At 46.3% G+C, this 18,774-nt stretch overlaps 1 protein-coding gene across 2 annotated transcripts in view; it reads right to left on the minus strand.

Annotated features, from left to right (window-relative positions):
* Positions 1-18,529, minus strand: part of Gck (glucokinase) — a 36,887-nt gene extending 18,358 nt beyond the window's left edge. Inside the window, exon 1 of one of the 2 annotated variants that reach the window (XM_051200584.1) lies at positions 17,992-18,529. Coding sequence is in view for 1 of the 2 variants with exons in the window: in XM_051200582.1 (XP_051056539.1) it covers positions 17,992-18,036 (45 nt within the window). In the remaining variant the exon portion in view is untranslated. The remainder of the gene's footprint in view (positions 1-17,991) is intronic. The other variant, XM_051200582.1, reaches the window with a different exon arrangement.
* Positions 18,530-18,774: the final 245 nt, after the last annotated feature.

Below are 18,774 nucleotides of genomic sequence, written 5' to 3' on the forward strand. Positions count from 1 at the left end.
GGAGGCCAGTGAGTGTCGCAAGTGTTTGCTTACCACAGAGTGAACTGGAAATTGGCTGGGCCTTTGTGTAAAGGGGCAGGCCATGGGCCTGGTGAGTGGGAGGTGTCAGACTGTGGGTGGTGGCTTGTGACTAGGATGCTGGGAATGGGGAACGAGAGGGGGGTAGACTGAGAGACAGACTGCAAAGCACACCTTGACAGATGAGCCACAGCTAACCTGAGATCAGTGACTACATACTTAGGATGCTAGGGCACAAATTACAGCTTGTGTACTTTGTGGAAATCAAGGCCCATGAGAGGTAAGGGATTTACAAGGATGTTCCAGCTAGAAGCCACTCAGGGGGTTTATACTCAGGCCATTCTGATTCCAAGATTGCTAAGACTTAACTTCCAATTTGATTCCATTGGTCTACCTGTCTATTTTTGTGCCAATACCAAGCTGTTTTCAGGACTATAGCTCTATAGTAGAGCTTGAAGTCAGGTGGAGAGGCTACCTTAAGTGCCCTTCCCCAATAATGAGGTTGATGACTAACTTATATGCCATCCTAGAGCCCTTATCCAGTAGCTGATGGAAACAGAAGCAGACACCCACAGCTGAACACTGAGCTAGACTCCTGGAATCCAGTTGCAGAGAGGGAAGAGTGATGAGCAAAGGGGTCAAGACCACGCAGGGGAAACCCACAGAAACAGCTTACCTGAACAAGGGGGAGCTCATGGACCCCAGACTGGGGAACCAGCATAGGACTGACCCAGACCCCCTGAATGTGGGTCTCAGTTAGGAAGGCTGGGAAGTCTATGGTACCTCTGCCAATGGAACCATGATGTATTTCTGGTGCACGCAAGGACTTTGGGAGCACATTCCCCATGGAGGGACACGGGGGAGGGCCTAGGCCCTACCCCAGATGATTTGACAGACTTTGATGATCCATCATAGAAGGCCTCACCCTCCCAGGGGAGTGGATGGAGAATGGGGTGGGGGGGTCTGTGGGGGGAGATGGGAGAATGGGTGGGAGATAGAACTGGGATTGAAATGTAAAATAAGAAAAATATTAAAAATGTTAAAAAAAAAAAAAAAAGACTTAACTTCCTCTTCCTCCTCCTCCACTGAGACAGGGTCTTGCTGTATGCCCATGATGCCTCAAACTCATGATCCACCTGCCTCGACCTCCCAGGTGCTGTCATGACAGTTGTTCAAGACTTCATTCTTCCTAGCTAGATGTGGAGGGAGCATTCTAGAACCAAGCACACATGGCTCAGGATATAAGCTTAGCGCTGCTTCCATGGGAAATAGACTTGGAGGCTTCAGCTGGCAGGTGAGGAAATGTGACTCTGACAGCAGGAGGGGCTGGAGGGCTGGGAGCAATGCTCAGAAGCCAGCACTACAGGGCATGTTGTGGGGACCAGGCAGAATGCGGGACATGGGGTGCGGATCAGAACAAAAGATACCCAAACTGCAAAGGGCTACAGTGTGGATGTGTTCTACTCTCAAAGCCCATATAAAAAGCTCTAATTACCAGTGGGACAACCTTAGGGTGAGGCCTCTAAGAAGTAATTAGGTCATAAGGACAAAAGCACCAGGAGTGTGATTAATACCTTTATGTAATAGGTCCCAGAGAGCTTCTTGCCCCTCCCACCAGGTGATGGTGGTGAAAATGAGAGATGAGAATGGGCCTGGATCACCGGACAACTTCCTCTTGGACTTCCAGACTCCAGAACTGTGAAAGAATGCTGCTGTTTACAAGTGGCTTAATTTATAATTTTTAAAAAATTTTCTTTTTAAATTTTATTTACTTATACTTTATGTATGAGTGCTCTGCATATATACCTGCATGCCAGAGACAGCATCATATCCTATTATAGATGGTTGTGAGCCACCATGTGGTTTCTGGGAATCGAACTCAGGAAGAGCAGCCAGTACTCTTAACCCTTGAGCTATCTGTCCAGCCCCTATAAATTTTTCTTTAGCAGGAAAACGGACTGCAAACCACCTACAATTCAGATGTCATCATCGTATCTCTAGATATGATGTAGATACAGATAATGCATAAAAATGTTTGGGTTAAGGCACCCGATCAACTCCATTTACAACGGCACCAAGGAAGGAATAAAGTCAGGGGGCAAAAGACTCACAGCTGCAAAGCATTGATGAATAAGCAAGAGGAAGGCTCCAGTGTTTATGTGTTGGAAGACAATGGTGCTGGGAAAGCAACACTACCCCAAGCGATCCACAGATTCTCTGCAGTCCCTATCAATATCCAAAGTATGCTTTTTTCAGAAGTGAAAAATCTATTTTGAAATCAATATGGAATCTCAAAGAACTCTGAATATTCAAAGCAAGCTTGAAAAAGAAAACCAATTAGAAGATCCATAGTCCCAGGTCTAATGTTACTACAAAGTGGCATGGTAACTAAGGGAGTATTATGGTCAGTGTTGGTTTAATGGCGGATGCACAATCCAGCGAGACAGAACAGCACACCCGGAAACAACACCTCCCTTGATGATCACTTGATTTTTGGCAAAGGTGTCAAGACAATTCAATGGAAGAAAAACAGTCCCTATGGCAAATGATGGTTAAATTTGGTATCCATGTACCTAAGAATGAAGTTGAATTCTTTCCCAATACCATAACAGGGTGTGTGGAACCCGGTGGTAATGTTATATATGTGTGAGGATATCACACTTCATATGCCAATCAAAAGTTAATTTAAAAAGAAATGTATTAAAATGGTGAAATCAGATCACTCTTAGAAGATATGAGATAAATCTTTGTAGATTTAACAGTGGCCATTTAAACTTTTTTTTGTAGTGTTGAGGATTAAGTCTAGGTCTTTATGTCAGTGATGCTCTGCCACTGAGCTACACACCCAGCCCTGGAAAAACTTCTTAGAAGTGACACAAAGGACACTGGCAACAAGAAGTGACAGATAATCAGACTCCATCAACATTTAAGAGCCATGTATGGTGGCCTGTTCAGTAGCTCTAGAGCCTAAGGAGGCTGAGGCAGGAAGATAATTTGAACCTAGAAGTTCAAGGCAAATCTGGGCAACACAGCAAGTTCCCCATCTCAGATAACAGCAGCAACAACAAACTTAGTGGGTAGAAGGGCACTATCAAGAGAGCACTGAATGAAAGAAAATATTTGCAAACCTTGCTTCTATTAAGGACTTAATTCACATATGTAAATATGGAAACCTCATACAACTCAACAACAACAAGAAAGCAAATACCCCATATATTGGGCAAAGGATTAGAACAGACAATTTTTCTCAAGAGATTTAGAGTAGACAAAGAACTCGTGAACAGATGTCAGTCACTGGGGAGATGCTAATCATAACTGTGAGATACCCATCACTATACTTAAAAAGAGGCTAGGGAGGAAGACAGAAAATAACAAGTGTTGGCTATGGTGAAATATTGGCAGAGGACAGCATTTGGATCCCTCATACATTGCTGCTAGAGATGTAAATGATTCAGTTGTTGTGCAAAACAGCTTCATGATTCATTGTGAAGTTAATATAGAGAATACTATATGACCCAGCAATTGCACCACTAAGGATGTTCTCTTAAAGAAGTGAAGCCAGGCGTTGGTGGCGCTCGCCTTTAATTCCAGCACTTGGGAGACAGAGGCAGGAGAATCTCTGTGAGTTCGAGGCCAACCTGGTCTACAGAGATAGTTCCAGGACACCAGGACAGGCTAAAAAAACAAAACAAAACAAAACAAAAAACCCAAACAAACAAACAAAAAAAACCAAAACAAAACTGAAACAGGGGCTCAAACAAATTCTTGTATGCAAATGGTTGGTCATAGGAGTGCTATTCACAACAGCCAAAAAGTAGGAACATACCTGTTGTGAAGTAATCCCTTTGTACACCGTGAAAATGTGTTGCTCTCATTGTTTATAAAAAGATGACTGGCCGGTAGCCAGGTAGGAAGTATAGGCAAGACAGCCAAACTAAGGTTGGGGAAGGAGGGTGGAGTCAGAGGAGACGCCAGAGAATGCAGAGAAATTGGGATGTGTAGAAAATGAGGTAATAAGCCATGAGCCACATGGCAGAGGGCAGATAAGAAATGTGGTTAATTTAAAGAGTAAGAGTTAGCTAGTAACTAGCCTGAGCTACCAGCTGGACATTTATAATGACTATTACGTTTCTGAGTGGTAACTTGGGAGCACTACTGGGACAGGAAAACTCTACCTATACACACCAGCTACTTATCAATTGATGAATGAAGGAAAGGATATGTGGCAAACCGGGAAATGCTGTTTTATATACAATACAGCATAGATCAACCTCAACAACATTATGCTAAGTAAAGGAAGCCTTATAAGAAGGGATATATGATGATTCCACTTTTGTAAATATGAAAAGGTAAATTCATTGGAATGAAAAGAATAGTGCCTGTTATGGATATGGGGGAGTAGGAAGTTAGTGAGTTTCTGAATGGAATGATACAGTAGTCTTTGGAACCTGTCCAGGCTGGCACGACCCGCCTGCCTCTGCCTCCCAAGTGCTGGAATTAAAGGCGTGCACCACCAATGCACCAATTTAACAATGTTTAAAATGGATCCTGGAGAGAGAGAGCTCAGTGGTTAAGACTATTTGCTGCTCTTCCAGAGTGCTGAATTAGGTTCTCAGTACTTACACCAGCTCACAGCGACCTGCAACTCCAGTTCCAAGGGTTCTGCTGCCCTCTGCTGGCCTTTGCAGGTCCCTAAAAACATGCACACACACACTCCCATCTTTAATGGTTACAATAACAAATTTTGTGATATGTATGTATATATGTGTGTGTGTGTGTGTGTGTGTGTACATATATACTTTCATCACAATAAAAAAAGGAGAGAATGACAAATAAGCATTCCATTTTCATAGTAAAAGCAGCTGTTTTACTTCCTTAGCCACAATCACACTCTTCTCTTATTCAACAATTTTTTACTGGTAGGTGCTTTGCATAGTTATTGGTACTACACAGGTACCATGTGGCCCTTAAGTGAGGCCAGGGCAGTTAAGTACTTCTTGACTGGTCCAAAACTGGAGCTTAACCTGAGGTCACCTTGGCAGAAGCCACTCTGGATATCTCAGTGAAACAAAGGGACTCACACCGGCTGAAGATTAACGTGATGGAACTTTTCACCCCAGTGTGCTGTACCGGGTGCCTCAATGTCCCACTGTTAGGAGAAAGTAGGGAGCTATAAAAGCCAGAGGAGGAGGATCCATTGGTAACCACGCAAGAAAAGAAATATCTATGGGGCTTGTGAGGGGGGGGAACCCATAAGCTTGGCTGGGAAAGAAGTCTTTGATTATTCAAACAAGAGATAAGTCTTGGGACCCATATATTATCACCAGGAAGTGCCCACGGACCTTCCAAAGGGAGGGCTGAGACTGGGGCGGGGTGAGCTCCCCACAGAGGAGGGCCAAGTGCTCTCTCTCAAGGAATACTCACTGGCAAGGGTGTTCACCCAGGCCCTGCATGGTGACACATCCTCATTGCTATGGATTTTGTTTCTTCTTTCTCTTTCTGGATGGGAGCTGATACTTCAGTTTGGTTCTTAAATGTCACCCCAAGGTTCAGTAGGGATAGGGAACCCTTTGGGTCATGGGGGGGTGGTTCCTGTGAGGACATAGTGTGAGTCCAGCCCTTCTGCTTCGTTCTCTCACTTTCCAGCCACAAGGTGAGTGGTTTTACTCCGTTACAATCTTGTGTCAGAATTGTGTCATGAGTCCCGAGCAGCAGGGCTAACCAGTCAAGGACAGGGATGATTTTAAAACTGGACCAAAGTAAACCTTATCTCTTTATAAGTTGATGATGTTGTGTATTTATTGCAGTGATGGAAACCCAACAAAGATTCTCTGTTCATGCTCTGTAATCCATCGTTGGATGGTTAACTAGTTTTTCATTTATGATGATTACCAATAATCAATATTATCCATACCTATGGAGAGCCCCATCTCCTGCCTCTAAGATCCTGTATTTTGCCTTGGATGCAGGAACTGCATGAATTGATGCGTGTTCTAGGTGTGAAAAGACGCGGTGTGCATGGATATGTGAACTGGGGCAGGCAAAGGAGTGCACTATGAAAGAGTGGACCCAAATGCATGGCCTCTTTGTCCACGATGGAACGATGATAATAATGCACCGCTGGTTGCTATGTCTTTCTCAGCCTCCTTTGAAGCAAGCTGCCTCCATGGAATTTGAGTGACTGTACCATTTCTAGGCCCACATGCTTACAAAGACACTATCTCTGCCTGTCTTTCCCCAGCAGACACAATGGTTTGGTTTTAGGGATAGGGACAGCCATGGGCTTGAAGAAGCCTGGATTCCCAACTATGTGGCGAACTTCCCACCTGTCAAACCTCCCACACTGAACTACACGGTGAAAAACACGTAGGACAGGTTACAGCAATGAAGCATCCTGATTGACACCAGATGCTAGGATTGGTGATCAGCAAGAGATCTGAACAGGATACGAGATCACTCATTCCTTCAATAATGCTGAGTATCAAAGTTCGTTCTCAATGTGAGGTTACAAAAGTGACTTTTAAAAAAATAACTATTTTTCTGTTGTCTGTCTATCTATCTACTGCCTACTGATCTTTATTTATTGCAGTACTCGGGACAACTGTATTTAGGAAATAAGGAACAGTTCATGACTTTTTACACCATTCTCGGCACAATCATGCTAATCTGGCCCGTCTTGTTCCAGCGTTAGTTACAAGTGCTGCAGAAGCAAAAACTTCTAGAAATTGGGGTTTAACTTCCTGGGAGTTTAGTGTCCAGTAAAAGAGAGAAACAGTTTCATAGAAATTCAAACTGCTAGCTTTTCCTTCCACTCTTTGGCTGCTCAAGGATCAACACCACCATGAATGACTCAATAGCTGTCTAGACCAGGAAGTTCATGACTGTCTGCTGCCAAGGAAACAAATGGTCAAGGATGTCCTCCACCCTGGGAAGGCAATGGTACCAAACACAGATATTCCACTAAAGCTAGTCAAAATGTACAAGATCACACCAGTTGTCATCTTTGAATTTGGGTTCAGAACCCATTTGGCAAGGCAACGGGCTTCGTAATTATGCACCAGACCAACAGAGACTTGCAAGACACAACACTTGTGAGAAGGGAGGAAGGCAGACCAGAATGAAAAGGGGCAGAGGGACTGCAAAGGCCAGTGGTGGTGCTGGCAGGGAGTGAGCTGGGGATCGGACAATAGCAAAGGGTATAGATAGCCTACAGTGACCTCATCCTCTGTGGGTTATGCTGCAGTGAACAGTAAGAGAGACCTTGCTTCCAACACGGTGGCAGCCAAGGTTGTCCTTGGTCTTCACATGTGTGAGGTGTCATGCATTCCTCTACATTCTCTCCCTCTCCCTCTCCCTCTCCCTTTCTCTTCCTTCCTCTCTCTCTCACACCCACACACACCACATACATACAGAAAAGACAAAAAATATAGACTGCCATTGCATGATATAAAATATAACAGGAAAGACACAAACAACTCAAGAAAGGGATTAGTTACAGATTCAGGGAGCTTGGAAGGCTCATGAGAGATATATGTGTCTTAAATGAGTGCATTTCAAAAACGAGAAGAGATGGAAGGTTTTCAGATTATGTAAATCATTTAAAACTTCACTCAGGAAGACAAGAGGAGAGGTGCCCATAGTTGGAATGGATAGTGATGTGGAACCCTCTCCTTGTGCAAACGCCAAGCCCAGATGCCAAAAACTATGCTTTAGGGCTAGAGATGCAATCTTTTCGTACACTGTGAAGACAGGTCATTCATTGTTAATAAAGCTGATTGGCCGATGGCTAGGCAGGAGAAAAAGGGTGGAGTCAGAGGGGATGCCAGGAGATGCAGAGCTAACAGGATGGAAATTACATCCATGAGGTAAACGAGCCTCAGGGCAGCACATAGATTAATAGAAATGGGTTAATTTAAGTTAGAAAAGCAAGCTAAAAACAAGCTTATGATAGAAGCCAGGCAATTATAATTCATCTTGTCTCTGTGTGGTTATTTGTGGAGCAGCTGGCCAGGCAGAAAAGTCTGCTTACTGAAGAGGGCTTGCCTAGATACACAAGGCCCTGTGGTTTGATCTCCAGAACAACAATGAAAAATAAGCTTATGAAAGTCTTGCCAATGACTTGGGACAAATATGACTTACTGACTGAGTGATGTCAGTGAAGGTGTTTGGTGATCAGGGACTGTTATGTGAGGGTATACAGGCGGGATGCTTTCTGTCTAGTGTGACAGCAGGGTAGGTGGGGCTTGGAGAACAATTACGCTTTAACTCTGCACTTCTGTCTCCAGGTTTACTCGGAATCAAAGTTCTATCTGCCTTCAAGGTCTGGAAGGAGGGGCAAATAAGCTGGAGCATCATATAGCAGGCATCAGGGTGATGGGTGAGAGATGCTGGGGTATATATAGGCCATGGGAGCAGAGGTAGTAGTAGACATAGTTCATAGAAACACGTGTGGACTTATGCCCTCAGGATGTATACAGAGCTACCCGCCTCATCATGCACACACCTGGCTAGAATACACAGTCTTGCTAACTCAGTAAGATGAGAACATCTTCAAAGGTTGACCAGCATAGATACAAAAACCTATGTAGCATCATTAGTCCAAAAGAGAATGTGGAACTTAAGAGCACACTGCATAACCCCAGGATGACTCCAATTTAAAACTTGGACGAAGCAGGAGCTGAGGAGGATGTACAGCAACTGGAACCCTCTCACCCTGTCCTGGCCAAGGCAAATGCTACCCCCACTGGGGGAAACATTTTCCCAGTGTCTTCTAAGGTTTGAATGCCTACTTACACAATGTCATTCCAGACATCATTCACTGCTCCCCAAAAGAACGCCCATGTACACACAACGATGTGCTAGCATGTTCACGAAAGCTTTACACATGACAGCTTGGGCTGGGAACAACCCAGATGCTGACACTGCTGAGCAATGAGAAGGGGCAAAGAACAGCGTGCTGCTGATGTAGCAAAGCTCACTGCCAAGGGAAAAGCCAGCTGCAACAGACTGGACTCAGGGCTTCCACTTACAGATGATGTTCCGGGAAAGGCAAATAAAGAAGGACAAAAACAGAACCTAGATTCCCAAGGACTGGAGTGATTGACAGCAAGGGGGCAGGATCGAGGGGCCTCTTGGAGTGGTGGAAGGAGTCTTTTGTTGTAGTTTTGTTTTTTGAGACATGATTTCTCTGTGTATTCCTGGCTGCCCTGGAACTCACTCTGTAGACCAGCCTAGCCTCAAACTCAGAGATCCGCCTGCCTCTGAGTACTGGGATTAAAGGCATGTGCCACCACCACCCAACTCGGTGGAGTCTTGATGGTGAAGATTAGTTACATTTGACCAAATTCATCAAAATGCACTTGAAAAGGTGGGTTTTATACTTTGGTTTTGAGTTTTTGAGTCTGTGTCTCACTATGGCGTTGAAGCTGGCCTTGAACCCCTGAGCCTCCAGTTTCCACTCCCCAAGTGTTAGGATTACAAGTGAGCGTCACCACCCCTGACAAGGTGGATCCATCCCACTGCGATACTACTACACACTCAGAAAGAAGAGCAGAGCGTGATGCGAGAGATACAGCAGGCTCCTAGAAAACTTTCTGGGCATCTAGGGCCATGGACTCTCATTCCAGCTCTGATGGCGGGAAACAGGGCAAGGGATGGAGAGGGATGGAGGTCTCTGAGTGGGTGTGGGGATTCTTCCTAGCTTCCTTCCACGAGTAATTTGTACCCCCAAAACTGCTGTTTCAGTCCTTATCAAATAGGTGTGTGATGCCGGAACATTCAACAGGACTGAATAGGGATTAGAAGGTAAATCTTGCCATTCACACAAGATTTTCTGTTTTTATAGGGCCAAGGTGATATGAGTCCTGAAAGGCCTCTGGTCAGGAAAGCCAGAGCTTTATGGAACTCAGGCTGTCTCTGCTGAATGGGGGAGTGAATTCTCTGAAAACTGAGCCTCTGGCAGAAACTCCTCTTCACCTTCAGTTTAGGTTTTAGCCCCAATATTAGTTGGCGACTGTCACAGTTGGAGCCTGAGTCTTGCTCTGCATGCTTAGGTTTCTAGTCTCTACATTCTGTGTGGCAGAGCCAGGAGAGCAGCAGCCAGTGCCTCCTGTGGGCCCAGAGCCCCAGGCCTGGTTCACCATGCTCAGCAATGGCTCTGTAACCTAGAGGTGCTGTCTGCAACTGGTCTCTAGTTTCATTTGTCTGGTGTCCTGTGACTTTGAACTGCTGTGGCCCCTGAGCTAGCTTCTTGGCTGTGGTGACACATTTTGGGGGGTTCCTTAGAAAGCCAGTGTCCCTTCCTGCTGGCCATAGGGCCTTCATTCTGGTCAGGGTCTCAGGGTCAGGTGGTAATATGCCCAGCATTGGGCACAGACCTGTCTGGCTTGTCCTCGCTGTCCTCGCCTGCTAGGTTGTTTTCTAGACTGTGGGGTATCTGGGAGATGTGTTAAAGAGATTGAGTGAAGCCCTGTGTGGTGGTAAAAGCCTTCCTTAGGTGAGGCTCAGAGGAATAACAAAGTCTTCCTCTGGTCCGTGTGTGAATATGGATGGTTTGTGTAGAAAAAAATCCACTGCCCCTTTCCCTGGATATTTATGATTTGCAGATTGCTCCCCTATAGTGACTGCTCCTAGTCAGGTTAGCTAAACCCACCTCTTTGTTTGCAATAACATAACTTTCCCTGCTTAACTCCATATATACAGATGCTGAGATCCTGGGGTGCTGAGGCATTTCCATCTGAGAGCCCAGTACACCCAATCCCAGCTTTTCTGTATTTCCACGTGTTTGTCTTCAGGTCAGTTTCTGGAGCCATGCAAAGATGAGGCACCATACATTTTTGCTTCTGGAAGATTGCTTGGTCTGTTTGTGCCTGTGGTGCTTGCGACACATCTGGCAGCCATCAGAAAAGCTAACCTGAGCTTTTCTGAGACTGGGAATCAGTAGCCTCTAAGCTGTTGGCCCGGTAACATTTATCATGTTACCTTCAGATGTGCTCAGTTTAATCTGGTATCTGGACTAGCCCAATATCCCTAATGGACAGGGTGCCATTAGCAAGTCATGCCTAGGCACCAGGGAGAGGAAGTCTAAAGAAATAGAAACAATGTGAAGTGGGCATAAAATGCATGGATCAGAAGGAAGGATGTCAGAAACTCAAGTGAGCCAGGAAAGGAGTTCCCTGCAACGTGATGGAACTCCAGCGTTGTTCTGGAGAACTAACAAGTAGCTTTCCAGGTGAAAGGCCTCAGTGGTGGTTTTTACTGTATTCTCCATGTTGTTCTTTAGTAACAGTTGTAAGAATAAAAGGTGGAGGAGGGGTGGGGGTGAGTGGTCCCGGGTGAGGGTCCCCAGTCAGTGGGGTCCCAAGGTAAGGGACCACGTGGGAGAGCATAGCAGGTTCCATAGCAGGTGAGGGTGACCGAGGTGGCGGGGCGGAGGAATAACACAGCAGGCAGATAGAGCTTAAATGAGGAGTTATTTAGAGAGGGGAGTGAGGGGGAAGGGAAGAGACATAGAGGCGCCGGGAACAGAAGAGGAGAGAGGGGGAGAGAGATGTGGAGAGAAGACGGGGTTAGTTGGTGGCCAATCAAAAGCAGGAGAGAGAGAGAGAGAAGAGAGAGAGAGAGAGAGAGAGAGAGAGAGAGAGAGAGAGAGAGAGAGGAAGGGAGAGAGAGAGCAAAAGGGAAAGCAAAAGAGAAACCGGCTGGACAGGACGTGAGGGAGCCAAGCAGAAACAGCACTACCGCGAGGTTACTTGATGGGGGCTGTCCCTTCTCTATACGTGTTTCTCTTATTGGTTGATGAATAAAACACTGTTTGGCCATAAGACAGGAAGATAAGTGGGACTAGGAGACAAGGAGAATTCTGGGAAAGGTAAGCAGAGAGAAACCGGAACGGGATGCCATGAAGGGACAGGGAGGATAGGCCACGCCAGGCATTCTCTGGTAAAGATTTAGAGAAATGGGTTAGTAATTAAGAGCTAGCCAATAAGAAGCCCTAGCCACTAGCCAACAGTTTTATAACTAATACAGCGTCTGTGTGTTCATTTGGGGCTCAAGGGTGGGGGGAACTGACAAGTAATTCCAGCAATAGTTACTTTTCTAAGGCCGAGGTAGAATATCCCCAAAAACAGTTAAGGGAGAAAGGGCTTGTTTTTGGCTTGCAGTTCCAGGAGGGTACAGTCCTTCAAGGTGAGAAGACATGGCAACAGGAATGGATAACATGGAGGCAGAACCTGCATGGTCACATTGTATCCACACTCAGGATCCAGAGAGTAAACAAGAAATAGAGCAAAGCTATATGCTCTCAAGGCCCATTCCCAGTGACCTGCTTCCTTCACAGAGGCTCCACCTCCTAAACATTCCACAGCCTTTCCAAACAGCCAGAGCCACCATCTGGGGAGCCAATGGAGGACATTTCACATTAAACCACAACAAGCTCTCCTTGAGCTCCAAGATCTGTTCATAGAACTCCTTTCTCCTAACCTAAGGCTCACTTTCTCTGTTAAGTTGCCTGCAGGCCAAGAATGTCCCTAGTCATCTGACCATCCAGACCCATGGAAGATGCCACTTTGTCTACTTCCAAGAGGCTGAAGTTCTCTGGGATGGCTTAATAGAGTGGGCTAGGCCATGCTCTACCTGCTGACTTTCTCCAGATAATCCCAGCCAAGGTGCCCCTCTTAAACTTCCTGGGTGAATGAAGGATTTTTGCAGCAATTAAAAATGGTGTGTGTGCCCGTGTGCATGTGTGTGTGCTTGTGCAAGCCACTGTTTGTGTGTGTGTGTGTGTGTGTGTGTGTGTGTGTGTGTGTGCATGCAAACATGCCATGCCTGAGCACAGTCAGAGAACAACTTTCAGAAGTCAGTTCTGCCTTTCCATCATGTGGATCCTGGGGACCAAACTCGGATCAGCAGGCTTGTCAGCATGTACCATCCTATATGGAGCATCTCACTGGCCTTGCCACCTTCTTTTTTGAGACAAGGTTTCTCACTCAATCTAGAGCTTACTGATTTGGCTAAACTAGCTGGTCAGTAAGCCCCAGGTCTCTCTCTCTCTCTCTCTCTCTCTCTCTCTCTCTCTCTCTGTCGGTTTTTTGAGACAGGGTTTCTCTGTATTGCTTTGGAGCCTGTCCTGGAACTCTCTCTGTAGACCAGCTGGCCTTGAGCTCAGGAGATCCGCATCCGCCTGCCTCTGCCTCCCGAGTGCTGGGACTAAAGGCGTGCACCAGGTCTCTCTGATCTCCAATTGCTCAGCTCTGGAATTTTAGGCATGTGACCTGGGGTCCTCATTTTTTCTCGGCAAGAACTTTACTAACTGAGACATCTCTCACTCCTTTTACAGCCAGTTTGAGGAATGCATTGCAGCACTAATTTACTAATGGCAGAATTACTCCACAGGAGCCCGGTACTCTAGGGTTAAAAGTGAGAGAAGGTATGAGACCCACCCAGGAACTAACTATTATTAAAACACTCCACAGGTAAAGCAAGCCACTAAATATTTACACATGACATAAAGCAATTTCATAATCACCTACCAAGTTACTTAACACTTGATAAGCTCTGTAATAGGCATGTTTATGTCTATGAATAATCATCTTGCTCACTGCAAATATTTCCACAGATACTTTGGTACCTGGTGGGCCATTGTCCCTCCCTAGGGTTTAGAGATGGCTGCTATCAGCTCACTGCCACACTCACTCTGAGACTTGCTTTTCAAATGGAATCAGCTTCCCTAGAAAGACAGGGCAGTTACTCCTTTAAACTTGGCAAAGAAAATATAGTGCTTATGGACTATTTGGGACAGTTTATCTAAAATTCAAATCTAACAGAGTATCCTAATTTTTTATTCACCAAATCTGGAAGCCCTAGCCTCTTCCCAGGGCCCCCAGGAACCTGTGACTATACGAGTGCAAAAGCTGGGCCTGCCTCAGAAGGACTGCTAAATCCCAAGCACAGAATCCTCACGTCAGGTTCTGCTTTTGTGACCCAAGAAGTTAGTACCAGAGCAGTCCTGCAGTCTATCTGTGAGGACCTTTATTCCTTCAGCAAGAGGCCCCCTCGCTGACAATGGAAGGAGCTGAAAGTCCTTGGCAGCAGAGCAGTCAAATACCAATAGTGTTTATGGGGAGTAGGACAGATGGTAGAGAACTGACTCCTGTCTCCACGGATTCTGCATCAGTCAGTCTCTCCTGTATTCAGGAGCTGGAAGAACCCCATATATCCTGAAGTTATTTACCACTTCAGAACCCTCCTAGGACAAACAACCAGGGAACAGACAGTATTCCCTCCCGCTGAGCCTTCCATGCAGGCTGCTCAGAAAGGCAACAGAAAGGATGTGTATCCCATTCGCAGAGTACCAAAGCCCTGTCCACACCAGGAGCTCCCTCCACTCACCCACCTGCCTCATGGCTCACTGAGCCATGCAGGAGACTTCAGCATGAAATGCAAAGGCTGTGTGAGCTTGGAAAAATCTGAGCACAGCCCGCCCCGCTCTTTCATTCTACTCAATGTTGCCCATGTGGTTGTTTTATATTTAAAAGTAAAATAGCTTTTCTTATCCTTGGGGCAGGGTGCATCCAAGACCCTCAGTGGATAGTTAAAGACTTTAGGAGACAAAAAGCCCTATATATACAACATTTCTCCTATGTATTCTTATCCATAATGCAATTTAATCTATAAATTTGGCATGGCAAGAGGTTAGCAGCAATAACTAATAATAAAACAGCTTAATTATAACAATATTCCATGATAAATGCTCTTTCAAAACATACTGCTTGGCTGGGAGGTGATGGTACAAGCATTTAATCCCAGCTCTCAGGAGGCAGAGGCAGGTGGATCTCTATGAGTTCGAGACCAGCCTGGTCTACAAGAGCTAGTTCCAGGACAGCCTCCAAAGCCACAGAGAACCCCTGTCTTGAAAAACAAAAGACAAAAACAACAACCAAAAAACCATACTGCTCTACTGCATTCTCCCATCTTCTGTGAGGGGAGGTGATTTAATCCCTATATAATGAGATGGGATGTATGAATGACACTAGGCATCATGAAGCAGTTAGGCTACCACACAGATGTTACTTTGACAACTTTGAGATGTTGTCAATCAATCTGATAATGGAGATAGCTTCTAAGTGAATGTTGGGCAGGTAGCAAGTACATCCTATGTTATATATTGCTATACAGTAAAAAGTGGACACAATTGACAAAGGAGAAGCATGTGAGATGTTTCATCATGCTACACAGAACATACAATTTTAAACTTATGTTGGAGGGCTGGAGAGATGGCTCAGTACTTAAGAGTACTTACTGCTCTTGCAAAGGAGCAGAGTTCAGTTCCCGGCACCCATGTTGGATGGCTCACAACCACCTGTAACTCCAGCTCCAAGGGATCTGATGCCCTCTTCTAGACTGTGAGGGCATTTGGATTCACACGCAGCACATTCCCAGACCCAGACATGCATATGCATGTAATGAAAAGTAAAAAGTAAATCTTTTAAAACTTCTTGTTGGCTCACTTTTAGAATTTTCCACATAATATTTTGGACAGCTGTAGGCCACAGGTACATGAAGACAAAGCAGCACTCCAGTGGGGGTGTGGCACGGGCTTAGCTTCATCTGCTCTGGCAAGAGAATATGTTCACAAACCCAGTGAGCTAATGATGTGTAATGCTGGTGGGACTTCAGAGAGTCAGGGAAGAACTCGTGGTTGAGGGGGTGTTAATGTGGGAGATGGAGATGGCACAGAAGAAGAGACAGGGCCATGGTTCCTACACATGTCCCTTGGGACCTGTGAGTATGTCAACTTATGTGGTAGAAAGTCTTGGAGACGTGACTTAGCTGGTGACTGAGATGATCCTGGGTTATCTGTTTGGGCCAGTGTTATCCCAATGGGCAAGAGAGGCAGAGACTCTGTGATGATGGAAATGGGTGAGAGGGCTACAGAAGAAAGGATCGGGAGCCCAGGGATTTGGATGCCTGTAGAAGCTTGAAGGGGAAAGGAATTGGTGCCCAGAAGGAGCCAGTTCTGACAACACCTTTATTTTAAAGAGATCCATTTAGACTCTAGAACTTTAACATAACAAGTGTGTGCTGTTTTAAGTTCTTATGTTTGGTGGCAACAGGAGACTCCCGTTACACAGGGTAAGACCTGCAGGCCCATTTAGCTCAGTGCCCACGTTTCTGGTGTGACTACCCATCTCCTCAGCTAACCATCCTGACAGACAGTTCTCCTTCCTCTTAGCAGCTGGTGGAGGCAAACATCACTGTTCTAATTAATTAGCAATCAGTCATAGGCCCAAAGAGGCCAAGTGGCAGCCTCTAGATCCAGCCTGGCCTGTCTTCTGCTCCAGACATCACGTCCCTCAGGGACAGACTCATACTGGGGAGTGGGAGAGAAGCACAGATTTGGCTTCGGGGTGTTGAAGATTCCAACTGGCAAGAGGTAGCAAGTCAATAGCAGAGGCTACAGGGTAGAGGTTTGAGTATACACAGCCTACAGAGATAAGAACAGGAACGGGGAAGTTGATGAGTCTCGGGAAAACAGCAGTTCATCTAACGCCTTCTGAATCCAGTCCTGCCAGCAGCTTCTTGCTACATAGCTACTGAGAGTCTTTACCTGTGCTTTGCTTGGCCAAGTCAGGGACCTCTATGCACACACTAGACATAGACAAAAACTGATGTGTGTGTTCTTTAAAGAATCTTGGGGACCCCAAAGGAGCCCTGGGAAGCCAGGGCATAGACAGCAGCTTACAAGGAGAGCTGACCCTGCAGTTCTCTGAAGAGGGGTAGTAGAAATGAAAAAACAAACAAAAAACCAGGAAAGTATCAAGGTGTGTGTGTGTGTGTGTGTGTGTGTGTGTGTGTGTGTGTGTGTATACACACACACACATACATATATATATATATATATATATATATATATATATATATATATATTTATATTCATCTCCCTTCTAGTGGGCAAGGTCTAAGACCTCAAATGGGTGTCAGGCCTTTCCTGCAGTGATTCATTGCCTACCCAAATGAGGCAAATACATATGCAGACACTCTGGAGTTTCTTTCCCAGTACGGAGAAATCACCAGATCATCAACCCATACATTCGCCATCTTCTGTCTCCAGCCACCTTGTGCTAAAAGCACCAGCTTCCTTCTCCTGAGGGTTGTGAAGTGGTCCTTCTGTTTCACATTTCTTAACTAAATAAACCAGGGCACCAGAGGCAGGCACGTGTGGGAATTTCCGGGGTCCTGGCCTGTTGCTCCTTGCATCATGTGGGCCCTCTCAGGCTAGCTGGAGGGCCGTTTCCTTCTTACATCATCGGCTCTGACAGAAGCAGGCAAGGGGGTGTTTGTGCTGACTTTGACATTTCTCACAAGGGGAGAGAAGCCAGGGAGAACTGTGCCCAATACGACTGAATCCTGTTCTCTTCAGAATAGGAATTCTGTCGTCCCTGGAATGGGAGGAATGTATGTGTTCTCCATTCATGTTTCAGAGCAAACATGCCCAGTCCTCATCTCTTTGCTTGCTCACTGCTCAACCCAAGGCCAGTACTGACAACATCTGGAACTCTTGTTGGGGAAAGGGATTACCCCATGCTCCTCACCATGGAGCAGCAGGCCTCAGGCCCCCTGCCAAGTGCTTCCTGCAAGGAAGAGGCCTTTGACTTGATGTGACTGTTCAGTACCACCTCAAAATAAGGCAGTAGTTTCGTCCCACTAATACACCCCAATAGGATGGCTGACTCCCCCTCCCCCACCTCAGAGTCTCTGGGCAGATTGCTTCCCAGATCTGTGCAGCTCCACTCCTGGGTCACAATGCCAGTCTAGGAAACAGAGATCCTTCTGCCCCACAAGTGCCTCGGACCACATCTCTCTTAACGATCCTGTACATACAAGCACATCTTGAGACGCAGACCCTACAGGTGGCAGCCAAACCTCTGAGTGTTGGGGACATGCAAACGGATGATTCTAAAATGAGGTAGGTACCTTTTCCTTCTTGGTGGCCTCCATCCTGGTTCGGTCATCCAGCATCTGAGCAGCTGCCAGCCCCGGTGAGCTGGAACTCTTCAATGTTCCCCACCAGATTTCCAAAGCAGAAATAGCCCAGGCTTCTCCCACAGAGTCACAGCCAGCACCGGGCCGCAGAGAATGCAGTCCGCTTCAGCTCGTTGAAATCACAGCTTCCTCCTTTTCATGGTTCTTTTCTGGATGCCTCCCCTCCAAGGCCTCCTCAGGCCCAGAGTTCTCCAGGAGGAGCCATGCGGTTCCAGGGAACTGCCCCCAGTGTCGACTGACTTTCTTTCCAGTTCTGCTGAGCTGTGAGGGCTTGGTGGCCTCTAGACAGACTCAGCAGAAAAGGTCTTTCCCTCCGGTGGCTTGGGGATGGCTTTTGAGTAATGAGGCAACAGGTAACCGTGTCCCTCACGCCCCAGCTTTCTTCTCTGGGCTCTGTCACAGTCAGTGCCTCTGTTCCGACCAGGTGTGGAGTAGATTCCTCCTGCTAGGGCCTCTGTGCTTCTAGAGGGCCTGTGGTTTCTATGGTGACCATTCTGTCATTAGAGCTACCATGCAGAAAACTGGGACTGATGGCCAAAGGCTTCTACTCCCGTCCCCATGGTGACCACTCTGTCACTCTCTCACCACAGTGACTGCAGCCTGGTAGACATTACCACCTGCTTAGTTCCCAGGTCAGTGCCTGCCACACTTACTAAGTAGCAGAGGCCTCTGTGTCTGAGAACCAGAAGAAAGGAAAAGGCTTTTCTTGGCTGC

The sequence above is a fragment of the Phodopus roborovskii genome, unplaced genomic scaffold, assembly GCF_943737965.1.
Source record: "Phodopus roborovskii unplaced genomic scaffold, PHOROB, whole genome shotgun sequence".
NCBI classification, from domain to species: domain Eukaryota; kingdom Metazoa; phylum Chordata; class Mammalia; order Rodentia; family Cricetidae; genus Phodopus; species Phodopus roborovskii.